The sequence below is a fragment of the Prosopis cineraria genome, unplaced genomic scaffold (assembly GCF_029017545.1).
Source record: "Prosopis cineraria cultivar Desert tree isolate PC_DT_omini unplaced genomic scaffold, ASM2901754v1 PC3, whole genome shotgun sequence".
NCBI lineage: Eukaryota > Viridiplantae > Streptophyta > Magnoliopsida > Fabales > Fabaceae > Prosopis > Prosopis cineraria.
The window spans coordinates 35,400,279-35,412,623 of NW_026555334.1; the positions used below are offsets into that span (position 1 = coordinate 35,400,279).

A 12,345-nucleotide genomic window follows, 5' to 3' on the forward strand; every position below is an offset into this window, starting at 1 on the left:
TTATTTATAAATGAAAATGAATATCATATTAAAAATAAAAATTAAATTTTGTTATTAATAAATATCAGAGTATATGCATTATAAGTACATTAACACCGGTTATATTTCATTACAAATTATCTTAATATTTATAAGGAAAAGAAACTTATTCTAAATCAATGGTTAAACTATAGTTTTAGTCCTCTAACTTTATATAAGATTTTAATTTAGTCATTTAATTTTGTAAAGTATCTTTTTAATCCTTTAAACCTAATTTTATTAGTTTTAAATGATTATTTTCTATATCAATTATTGATATTTTGAAAAAATAAATTTAATATGTCAACATTTGAAAATTTTTTATTAATATTTAAATATTCAATGTAAAAATTTATTGGTATAAAACTAACAATGTTAAGATTAAATAACTAAAATAAATACTTTAAAAATTAAGAGATTAAAATGAAATGTTGTGTAAAGTGTTTTTTTCAGCCAAAATGTTGTGTAAAGTTAAAAAAATTAAATGTGTACTTTTTTAAAAAAGTATTTGACTCTTAATATTTGACTCTCAATAAAAGGAAAACATGTTTCAATAACATATAGTGAAGTATTTGACTCTCTTTAGTTAATAATGACAATATACCTCTCCTTAGATTGGACCATCTTTTACGTTAAAAGAAATTGGCAAAATTAAAAAGTAAGGTTAGGAGTTCTATTAAAATATTTTGGACTTAAACTAATTGAGGTTAAAATTTAAAAATAATAAATATTAATTAATAGTCTAATATTAATTATAAAAAATACACTTACAAATATAAACAAGGTACAATTCAAATTTAGTTAAGGTTTCAATTATAAAAAATACACTTAAAAATATAAACAAGGTACGATTCAAATTTGGGTAAGGTTTTAAAGGAAAAAAATTGAAACGTTAATCAAATCATTCAATTTTTTAATTTATAAAACTAAACCAAACCTTACTAATAATTTCTTTAGTTTTGATTGGATTTATTTGGTTCAATCATTTTTATTCAGTTTTGCTCATCTTACCCACGAGTACGCTTGCTGTGTATTTTCAGGAGTTACAAGCTAAGTCGTTGTATTTTTGAAACAAAGAAAGCGTCGTTGTTTTATAAGAAAATATCCGGACTGATTATTGGATATCTCAACCATCAAGTGGAGTAAGCACTCGACAGTCGACACAAAAAGAAAAAAATAAAAATAAAAAATGCCAGTGAAGTTACCAGAAAACTCCACGTATCCAATAATTCAAGGGACCCCTTAAAGCTTGTCTTCCTCTTAGCTTTGATGTGACATCGTATCTTACGCCTTTTAATTTTATTTATAAATTATTTTTATCAATTCTATTAATATTAAAAATATAAAAAATAAGAGTAAGTGAAATTTTAAATAATACTAATATAATAAAAATATAAAAAATAAGAGTAAGTGAAATTTTAAATATAACTCTCGAATGAAAAGTAAAAAATAAATTAATTATATAATATTATTTTTTATATTATTTTTTTTTTTTAAAAGTAATTTAAAAATTTTAATATAAAATAAAATAATTTTATCCTTATAAGTAAATTAAATTTTGTTTTTAAAAAGTGAGTTATATATTGAATTGGAGGAGTAAGCCTTGTGAAAATGAAGATGATCTTGTTCTTCTATTTTTACGTTGGACTCTTGTTTCGTGTTGGGCCTTATTTTATCCGCGTAGTTTCTTCATTTGGTCTTTGCTTATGCGCTACTTACGAGTCCATTTGTAATTGGTTTTATAGGTGTCGTCCGTCTATAGTTTATTTTGTTGCGCTACGGTTTTTACATAAAATATATTTGACCTTTTTAGTTTGAAAAAATAATAATTAAAGATCCTTTAAGATTATTAATTTTAATTAAAGACCATAAAATATTAAAATTTCAATTAAAAATCATAATATTTACTTAAAATAAAAATATTCATAACTTTATAAAATTACCCTCTATTAAATACTAAAATGTACATAACGCTTCTGAAATTACTATTATAATATCAGAATATTGTTAATATTATTTGAAAAAATAATGAACCACATTGGGAATAAATTATTTTTCAAGATGAAAAAATTCACTTTTAAAACATTTTAAAGTCACTTATAAATTAATAAATTAAAGTTATTTAAAAATTTACTAATTTCACTCAAAAATATTAATCGAAAGACTTGTCAAATTTCATGCTTATATATATAGAATTACCACTTGGAAAAAAAGGATGACATTGTTGAGATCACTATCTTAGTATAGAATATTACTAATATTAGTTGGGAAATAAGGAACTATACTTAGAAATGAATTATTTTGCAATATGAAAAAAAAATTACTTTTAAAATATTTTAAAGTTACTTATGAAATATATAAAAATGATTTAAAAATTTACTAACTTCACTAAGGCATTTAAGACAATCATATTTTTTTAAATTTTAAGTAAGGACCATGGTCCTTAATTGAAATTTTAATATTTTATGATTTTTAATTAAAATTAATAATCTTAAGATCTTTAATTATCATTTTTCCTTTTAGTTTTGATTACAAAGAAAGGGTAGCAACTAGCAGCAGAGGGTGGAGATGAAGAACGGGAATCTCTCCTTTTTCCTCAACGCAATAACGTTGGAAGCTCATCTTTAAACGTTGAATCCTCATGCCACATCCCGGATATGTGGGTTGGTTACGTTACCGTTTTTTGTTTCAATAAATTAAAATTTCAAAAAAAAAAATTATACTTTTTCATATCAGCTGCATATCAAGCCCTTTTTTCTGTTTCTAACTTTGACCTTGCGTTAAAAAAGCAAAAAGCAGAGAGAAAGAGAGGGTTTAGTTTTCTGTTATTGTCTGGCTTTCAAACAAAGTTGTCTCATTTTAGTTCATGCAAGAATAATAGAGAATTGAAATGAGGAAAAATAAAGCTAATCCCAGCAGGGAACACAATCTCTTACAGTGGCGACGTGTATGCGTGCTACACACCTACACGAAAACTACAAGCATGCAAATCACTCGGGAGGGTAATCATGTGAAAACTAAGAGACCGTACAAAGATTAGAGTTTGCAGCAGAGCATTACAATTACAGGGAGTACAGAAACAGAGGAAAGGGTAATCAGAGCATGTCAGAAATAGAGATGGACATTAAGAACAATAAAGAACAAAATAAGGAAGAGACCATAAATAACAGTGTGTACGAAGATGGAAGCAGCAGTGGTCTTCATGTTCATGATCTCCAAGGGTCCATTCTTCCCCGGCATCTGAAATATCAATCCCGGCGACAAAAACGCGAACAGGGCAGCTGCTATCAGAGGAGCACCCCAATCCAACATTCTCAACCCTAACACCAAATAACAAGATATGGATTTGGAGATATGTGAATATGAAGGACCAACAACATCTGTTACCACATATTATTCTGCTCCACCACGTGTAAAGAGAATTCGATTCCTCACCTAGAAATAATCAGTCAATCATGCTCTTTATTTATTTATTTTTCCTTTTTCCCAGTCGTGCTTGTGGTTGTTACTGGATAAGAAAAGGGAACGCATCGTTTTCGTTACGGGTCCATTTCAAAACGCTGGTTGGTCTGGCTGGCTCTATTATGATAGCATTTCAATTAAAATTCAATAAACAATGGTGATTATAGCTGGTTCATTAAGCTCCATCATTGTCCATCTAATGTTTGATTACAACCTTGTCCTCGTCACCCACTCTCGCTATAATGTCGAAGCAACAAGATGAAAAAACGGAGGAAAAAGCTACTGAAAATAAAAATCTCATTATTTTGTTCACCCAATGATCACTCGACTTTGTGCTGCTGTATTATAGCGACTAACAATAAAGAACGGAAATTTAATTAAGCAAAGGCTCTTTTCTCTGCTTTCGTATATTTATTGATATTCCTATCCGAAAGGGTTGTCACGATGGTGCTGAGAGAAGCCGAAGGAATGTGATTCTTCTGGTAAGCGTGGATGCAACACGATAAGGATCCAAAAAGCGGTCGAACTAGACGGGCTCGGGGTCATTAAAATGGGAATTAATTATCCTATTTAAAAATTGAGCGTGACAGATCTATCGTTATTAAATAATACTCTCATCATTTCAAATTATAAAATAATATTAAAATAATTTTTTATTTTAAAATATAAAACAATTTAAAAAAAATTAAAATTTTATTAATATTATTCTATAAATGAAGGGAAAATTGAATAATATTGTAGGTAATGATTAATTGTATAAACACGTTTTTAAAAATTTATAATTTTATTTTTTAAAAATAGATAAAGTATTACTATTTTATTGTATTAATACGTATAATTTTATTTAAAATTATTTTATAATTTCAAAGGGAAGGCGATAATAACTTGATTTGGATTATCCGGAGAGAGGGGTGGTTGAGTGGAGTGAGCAGAGACTGTAGGTGGGACCCAGAGGCTCACGGTTTTGAAATTGAGGCCAGACCTCTGGCCTTCGCTAGTGGAACGTGCACGCCGAAGTGGAGTCGGTGAGGCTGCGAAAGCGGGGAATTGGAAAAGAGATCGGCAAACTTTTGATCTGATCGAAAAAGGAAATGGCGGATTGGGCCCCAGTGTTCATCGGCGTGGTGCTGTTCGTGCTGCTTCAACCAGGGTTGCTCTGTTCCTTCCCTGGACACAGCAAGCAGCTGGAGTTCGGAGGCATGAAGACCAACGGCAAAGCCATCTTCATTCACACCCTCATCTTCTTCGCTCTCTACGCCATCCTTCTCTTGGCTCTCCACATTCATATTTACATCGGCTGACACTCCTGGATCTGGATCCTTCCTTCGCCACCGGTAACTCTGTATTCTTCTTCTTGATTCCCGCCTTTGTACAGTTACGCGGCTCAGATCTGATCTGGTCATTTATGCCTGTGCTGCTGGACTGCCAATTTTTAGTCTCTCTCTCTTCCCAGTATTGTTAAGTTGACTAATATATTGAACACTGGTCAATTATAGATCTTAAAATCCAATAAAGTTTGTTATATTTTTAATCCGATCCGTAACAAGATTTGACTTCTAGTCTTCTAGCTTGTTTTCGGGTTCCACATATCTATTCAATAAATGGCTAGCAGCCAAAATAGTTTATCTAACCATGATTTATCGTTATATGTTGGGACTTTGGATCAGACTTGGAAGATTTGTTCCGGTCAATAATTTCTGAGGAAATGATTCCGGTGGTAACTAGTCACTCATGTTATCAGGATTACACATCATATGTTCAGTCAGAGGTTTTATGAAAATATCAATTTCATCTTTGAAATTTTAATTTCAGCCACTTTTTTATTTTTTATTTAGATTTCTTGTAGTTATTGGTTCACATGACGGAGCCTTGAGGGGCCACAGGTAACAAAGTGTTCTTCATGGGCAGAACTTTACTATAATGTTAGTGCGAGGTTACCGAATTATAACTCTCACGGTAGAATTTAGGATTGGAATTTCTGTGTGCTGTGACTGAGTGAAACGCGAATCAGCAATACAGCGGCGATATCAGCTTAAATTTGCTGCATAATTAATTAAACTGCGGGAAGAAGCTGGGCCAAATTTAGTGAATCATAGACATGAGAATTCAGAAGATAAAATATTGGCATATTGCTATATTGTTATTTATAATTGTAATTAAGAAGATCAAACCGAACCTAGATGATCACTGACTCAGTTAGTCTCTTTATAAACTTAAACCTACATATTCACAACTCACAAGCATTTCATCCTTCCTTGTTGTCTACTCTGAGGAGGGGTATTGTCTCGCTCTGGACGCTACTATCCCTTCATCCCCAGTTCAAATTATACAGAAATCAAAGAAAAGGGGAAAAAAAAATTGAAAACATGAACACCTGCCATTGCAAAGTTTTGCTTACTTCTACTTGTAGGAATAGCGCGCTAAATATTACACATTCCTAGTTGATGGGGGGACTGAAATTTACAGAACTGACGTTGCTGAAAAGAGGACTAAGATTACTGTCAGCAATAATAACACAAAACTCGTACTGAACAAATGAGCAGAAGTGGCACAGCTTGGAAGCAAAATGGGATCAAGTGAAGTGTAGGTGAATGCCAACGGCAATAACCAGGATGGTGAGAATACAGAAGAATATGACGGCATGAACCAGAATAGCAATCCCGCTGGTGTTCATGTTCCCGAACTCCACTACCCTATACCTCGACGGTATCTGAAAGAGCAGCCCCGGAGATAGGAGGATGAAAAGGGCCACCGCCACAATTACCGGCCCCCAGTCGGCTCCCATTTCTGTCTCAAACATTGTGAACTCGTGGTGTGCGGTGTCGAAGCGTGTGGACGATGATGGAATGATGTCGCCATGTGACAGTTTCTTAATAAGTAGCGAGAGTTGCTTGGCCTGTAAGGAGAAGGAGATGATGCTAAACTTGGTGAGAAAGAAGAGATTGGGATAGCTAGGGAGGAAAGGTATAATAATGCGAGGTAGTGGATCTGCTTTATGAGGATTTAGGAGTGCTACTTTATTCATTCCCCCCCCCCCCCCCTAAGCTTCTGCATATAATTGATCACTCGGCCGCTTCTTTTTCTGTTTGCTTTACGGATTTATTAAAGTAGCTCTAACTTCCGGATTCTATTAAACTAATTTTATTAAAGTAGCTGCCTAGATTTGTGCAGAGTCTTTAAACTCGGAACCATGTATGAAAGCAGGAAAAGAATGAAATGAATTGACATGAGGTTGAATTCCATATATCGTGGACTGCCCCTTTCGTGGACCCCAGGCAGCACAGCATATTGATCGGTGGACAATTTTGCAACTGTGAACCAATCATACGTGTGGTTTCCATATCAAGTTAAAGCTAAATCCTAGAGATTTCCATTAACTTTTGTATTCTCCAACGTTTTTCTTTTTTTAAATCATACTCCGCGAAATAAGCCTTCTATGAGGGACTTGCATGTCCTTTGGCAGGAAAGGAAGAAGGGAAGGTGGGGGGGGGAATCATCATGCGAAAAAACAAAAAAAAAAAACAAGGAATTCGAAGGCAAGAAGAAAGAGGCGAGAAAAAAATCTCAGTTTAATTTCTGATAACCTCAATTTTAGATCTGTTTCGTGAAATTCTCATCAAACTCTCTGCATATTTGAGTTAACTCTTAGGTATCTAGGGTATTTAGTTTAGAGATTGATGAGGAAGAGAGTGGGTGATACTAGGACACACTGAGGAGTGGAGAGTGAAGTCGCAGACAAAAGCGGCCGTCTGGGATGGAAGAAGTCAAACGCAGAATCGTTGTATCCAATGCTCACTTTGATAAGAATACCTCACTCTTCTTGTCCATTTTCCATTTGAATGTTTCTTCCTTCCCTTCCTTGACATCCCCACCTTGTTTTATCTCTCATCCCTATCTCTGCTAATTAAGTTTGCTTCTTATAAATCCATGATCCTCCTCCTTCACGCTTTTACATCTGTCTCTGCCACTGCTTCCTCATCCCCTCGCTCTCTCGCTGATAAAAATGGCGGATTGGGGTCCTGTGGTGATAGGCCTCGTGCTGTTTGTGCTCTTCACTCCTGGCTTGCTCTTTCAGCTTCCAGGCAAAGGCCGAGCCGTCGAATTCTGCAACTTCCAAACCAGCGGCATCTCCATCTTTGTCCATACCCTTCTCTTCTTTGGCTTCATGGTTATATTCATCATTGCCATTGGAGTTCACATCAGCTCCTGATCCTTCCCTCCCTCCATTCTTCACGCCTAAACTTCTTTGTTTTACCTCTTGTCTTCCTATATTCTTATATGCTTTGTAATTTATTCATTATCTAAGATTTTTATTATGGTATCATTCAATTGCGCTTGTTATTACCAAACAAACTATATTAATTGGCACATCACTTGACATTGTCAACTGAAAATTTTGTGGTAAATCCTGTCCATCAATTACTCGCGAGACTTGAGGGTCAGAAATATCAAGCACAGAGGTTTTATATAAAAGTAGGATTTGTCCTCGTAATCCGAACTTCGTGATGATTTAGAAGACTGAAAAGGAAGATTTTGAGCCAACAATTAAAAGCAAGACTGATTCTGCAGTAAAACAAGGGAGACATAAATTAACCAGTTCATTCAAATTTCATCACGACTCTTTTACAACCAGAATGTCAGTAATATATATGAGGCAAATGCATCATCCTTCAATCTTAGCGTCTCAGACAATCTTTCCCCTTCTAGCCTTAAAAAAGACATCGGTCTCAGCTTTTGGATAAATCCCAACCTGCAAAAGTAGATATCCAAAGAGAATGGAGAGTTACAATTATTCAATTCAATCCACACCGAAATACGTGATCAACAAAAGCTTCAAAGCATAATTAAAGCAAACAAGAGAAAAAAGGAATCCCAAAAGGTCGTCCTTTACAGCAAGTGCGGGGTAAGTAGGGACTCACAGAGCACATAGTTGTCCCCCGGAGCAGAACCGAGAACGGTGCGACCCAATCGGCATAAGGTGGAAACCACCGTGGCCGTGTAGAATGTCAATACCAGAGCAATAACCCACGGCAATAACACGAAGCCGATGGCAAAAGCCAAGGACCCGAAGATCATCAAGGTCAGAGAAATCCCCAAAAACAGAGAAGCGCAAGCAGCTGGAGAGACCAGCGACGACAACAGAGTGGTCCAGAGATGTCTCATAACAGAGGACCATGATGATGAAGAGGAAGCAGCAACATGAGAATAGGGGGTGGAAAAGGGGAGGGGTAAAGAAGGGAACCTGAGAATGTCAACGATGATGGATTGGATCTCGTACAGAACCTTAGAATGTTCATCTTCATCTTCAACTAAGGTTCTCATAATTCTTTATGACTCGACTCGGGAAAAAGAGGTAAGCGGGGGAATCCCGGGAACATGTGAGAATGAAACGGCGAGAGGTTTACTCTATGGGATGATGGAACCAGATTCCCTCAGCGTCCCCCCGTGAGGAAATGCTTTTACCAACGTGACTGGACTGCATATCAAAGGATATACATAGGAAATTTTTTTTTTTTTTTGGTAAATAAAAAGATCAATTAAATAAAATGAAGGTAGCTTACATAACATAAGCCTGGGGAATCATAAAGGTTTTAGGGGAAAGAAAATAAGATTTTTCTTAGGGAATATTAAAGTAAACAATGCCAAAATTCTGAAATAGTAAACTAATATTGATTATCAAAGAATGATCAGAATGATGTTTCTACAAAAGACAGTTGTAAATTTTTTTTTTATAACAGATTAGAAAAAAACTACAACGATCAATTAACCTTTGATCTATCTTATATTTAATCTATATTAATAAGGCTCTAAGGCAGACCAAAAAGGAGTTGGATTCAATGGATAAAAAATGTCTTTAAATAAAACTTGTGATAAGTTTTGAGATGATATGTAATAAAGTAGTACAACAAACATTATTTTTTCTTTTATCCTTGATCATCTTGGCATTCCAATTACAAAATAGTGTTATAGTTGGATGACAATTTCAAGCACTACTAGAAGGATTGAAAACACATGATGAATAACTTTTGTCACTTGTATCATACTAAAGACATAGGATAAGTTAATTTTACTAGTTGGACCAGCTTAACCAAATGCATGTTACTAGATAAAATAAACAGATAATTTTAAATTATTAAAATTTAACTAATATATAATTGAAATAAAATAAATAATAAAAAATTTAATTTATAAATAAATTAAACAATAATATATAATTGTAAATTGTACAAGTTCCATTTTAACAATTTAAATTTATTTTTTTATGATAATTATTTATTAAACAATTAAATTTGCTGGTAAAAGACAACTCATTTTATGGGGATGAGATGAGGGGGGAGAGGGAGAGTGAGGAGCATGGATATGATAAGGGGCAGGAGGTGGGCAGGGATCATATCTGTTTCGATAATCGAGACAAACGGAAAGTGATGAAAGGGAAATGCAGGGGAGAAGATATTTCTTTTGTTCCTGTTATATAGAATATTCTCCAAATATTTTATCATTATTGTATATATATCTCAGTCATTATTAGGAGATATTATTTGATATTATTATGTAATTATTAATCATTATTAGGTTGTCTTTTTCTTGATGTATATATTGTACCCTTCTGCTCAATAATAGACAATATATTTCTCCATATGTTTCTTGCTTCTTTCATGGTACTAGAGCCGTATTTTTTTTCCGCTCCTTCTTCCAGTACTACATCTCCATCATCTGCTTGTTTCATCCTTAACACTATCCTTGGCTGTTCTTTTTTTCATCTGCTTGTTTCATCTATTTTATCTTCTTCCTCATTGAATTTATGGAACTTCTCTCTCTGATTAAGTCAATCCATGTGAACTCTTTTATTTTGGGATTCTTACTTTATCATGAAATTCTCGTTTAATCACTGTCTCCTCTTGGTCTTTCTTATTTATTTATTTATTTTTTACCCCTTATTCTTCCATGGAGAAATCTGAGGTTGCTCAACCTATTTCTGTTTTGTTGGCTGGTCTTAACTATCACTTATGGATGGAAAGTATGCGTGGTTTTTTGAAAGGCAAGAAACTTTAGGATTATTTACTGGAGATGTCTCATTTCCCATTAGATCCTCTTTTGAAGATAATCAAAAATTTACTAATCGGTTGGATGATTGGGATAGTAAAAATAATCAAATCATAACATGGTTTCAGAATACTTCTACCACTAGTATTCATCAACAGTTCGGGCGCTTCGAAACTACTAAGGAGGTATGGGATCATCTTGCTAGTCGGTATACCTCTTCTGATTTGTCTAATCAATACCAACTGCAGAAGGACTTGGCTATTCTCAAAATGGAGAAAGGTTAACCATTGCTTAAGTTTCTTTCTAAGTGGAGGCTATTTGGGACGAACTAGCCTATTCTGAGCCTACTTTTAAAAATGATGAGGATGCTAAAGTTTTCTTCAAGTGGCAAGATCAACTTCGTCTTATACAATTCTTGATGGCTCTTACTGATGATTTTGAGCCTGTTCGTGCCTTTTTGCTCCACCAAAGCCCACTTCCAACTCTTGAGGATGCTCTTCCTCGTCTCCATTCAGAGGAAACTCGTTTGGGTCTTCTCCAACGATCCCCTGACATGGCTTTCGCTACTCCTGGAAGGAATTCTAAGCTTTGTAGTCGCTGCCCTCAATCTACTCACACTTTTGATCAGTGTCCATATATTGAATGCAGAACTTGCCAGAAGAAGGGACATATTGCTGCGAATTGTCCTTCTTTAACTTGTCATTATTGTAAGAAGCCTGGGCATCTCATTGATCAGTGCCCCACTCGACCTCCCAAACTTGATCAAGGGAGGTCATTCAAGTCTGGTTTCTCATCATCCAAGCCTGCTCTATCTGTTACTGATGAGCCACCTATTGCTGCTACTTCCACTTTAGGATCCTCTACTATTGAACTTGAGTCTTTACTCCGCAAGCTTATCTCCAGCTCTTCCAGTCCACCTGTTGCCTTAGCCACACCTTCAGGTACACCTTCTTGGTATTTTGATTCTGCCTATTGTAACCATATGACTAGTCAAAAATACTTTTTCTCCTCCATGTCACCTAATACTACTGCTCACCCTATATATATTGCTGATAACTCCCAAATGCCTGTTAGTCACATTGGTACTATTTCCTTGCCCTCTCTGTCTATTCATGATACTTATTTAGTCCCTAACATTAGTTTTAATTTCCTATCTATCGGACAATTAGTTGATATGGGCTATGATGTTTTATTTAACAAATGTGGTTGTGTTGTTTCTAATTCTCAGACAGGACAGGTTATCGGGACTGGGTGTAAGGTTGGTCGAATGTTTGAGCTCAATACTCATGTCCTTACACCTCTCAGCAAAATGGCCGAGCTGAACGAAAACACCGTCATATTCTTGACTCAATTCGAGCCCTCCTCATTTCTTCTTCCTGTCCTGAACATTACTGGGGGGAAGCTACTTTAATCGCTGTCTATTGTATAAATAGAGTTCCTACCCCAGTTCTTGGTAATATTTCTCCTTTCGAGTGCCTTCATGGTATTCCTCCTAATTATAGTCTTTTGAAAGTATTTGCCTGTGTCTGTTTTGTTCTCCTCCCTCTACATAAAACTACCAAATTGCAAGCCCATGCCTGTGTTTGTTGTTTTCTTGGTTATGACCCTGAGCATAAGGGTTATCGTTGCTGGGATCCTATATCTCTTCACATTCGAATCTCTCGTCATGTTTTTTGGGAACATATGATGTTTTCATCCTTAACTGATTTCTCCTTTGTTTCTCCTCCTTCACCTTCTATTTTCACAGATCCTTCACTTGATCTTTTTCCAAGTGACTTTGATGCAGATTCCCCTGTAGAGCTTACTACTAATGCTACGCCT

The 12,345-nt window shown here is 34.8% G+C and overlaps 5 protein-coding genes across 5 annotated transcripts; 1 reads left to right on the plus strand and 4 right to left on the minus strand.

Moving 5' to 3' along the window:
* Positions 1–3,027: 3,027 nt before the first annotated feature.
* LOC129307453 (uncharacterized) lies at positions 3,028–3,446 on the minus strand. Its single transcript, XM_054948425.1, has one exon. The coding sequence runs from the start codon at positions 3,328–3,330 to the stop codon at positions 3,124–3,126; it is 207 nt and encodes a 68-aa protein (XP_054804400.1). The 5' UTR covers positions 3,331–3,446; the 3' UTR covers positions 3,028–3,123.
* Positions 3,447–4,436: 990 nt separating this feature from the next.
* On the minus strand, positions 4,437–4,960 carry LOC129305559 (uncharacterized). The gene has a single exon (XM_054945558.1). It carries the CDS (start codon positions 4,881–4,883, stop codon positions 4,437–4,439), a length of 447 nt encoding a protein of 148 aa, XP_054801533.1. The 5' UTR covers positions 4,884–4,960.
* Positions 4,961–5,585: 625 nt separating this feature from the next.
* Positions 5,586–6,499, minus strand: LOC129304746 (uncharacterized). Its single transcript, XM_054944515.1, has one exon. The coding sequence runs from the start codon at positions 6,278–6,280 to the stop codon at positions 6,053–6,055; it is 228 nt and encodes a 75-aa protein (XP_054800490.1). The 5' UTR covers positions 6,281–6,499; the 3' UTR covers positions 5,586–6,052.
* Positions 6,500–7,014: 515 nt separating this feature from the next.
* LOC129307002 (uncharacterized) lies at positions 7,015–7,919 on the plus strand. Its single transcript, XM_054947842.1, has one exon. The coding sequence runs from the start codon at positions 7,484–7,486 to the stop codon at positions 7,688–7,690; it is 207 nt and encodes a 68-aa protein (XP_054803817.1). The 5' UTR covers positions 7,015–7,483; the 3' UTR covers positions 7,691–7,919.
* Positions 7,920–8,049: 130 nt separating this feature from the next.
* LOC129307001 (uncharacterized) lies at positions 8,050–8,951 on the minus strand. Its single transcript, XM_054947841.1, has 2 exons — positions 8,400–8,951; positions 8,050–8,230 (listed from the first exon to the last, which is right to left on the minus strand). The coding sequence occupies exons 1-2, from the start codon at positions 8,800–8,802 to the stop codon at positions 8,208–8,210; spliced, it is 426 nt and encodes a 141-aa protein (XP_054803816.1). The 5' UTR covers positions 8,803–8,951; the 3' UTR covers positions 8,050–8,207.
* Between the last annotated feature and the right edge of the window lie 3,394 nt (positions 8,952–12,345).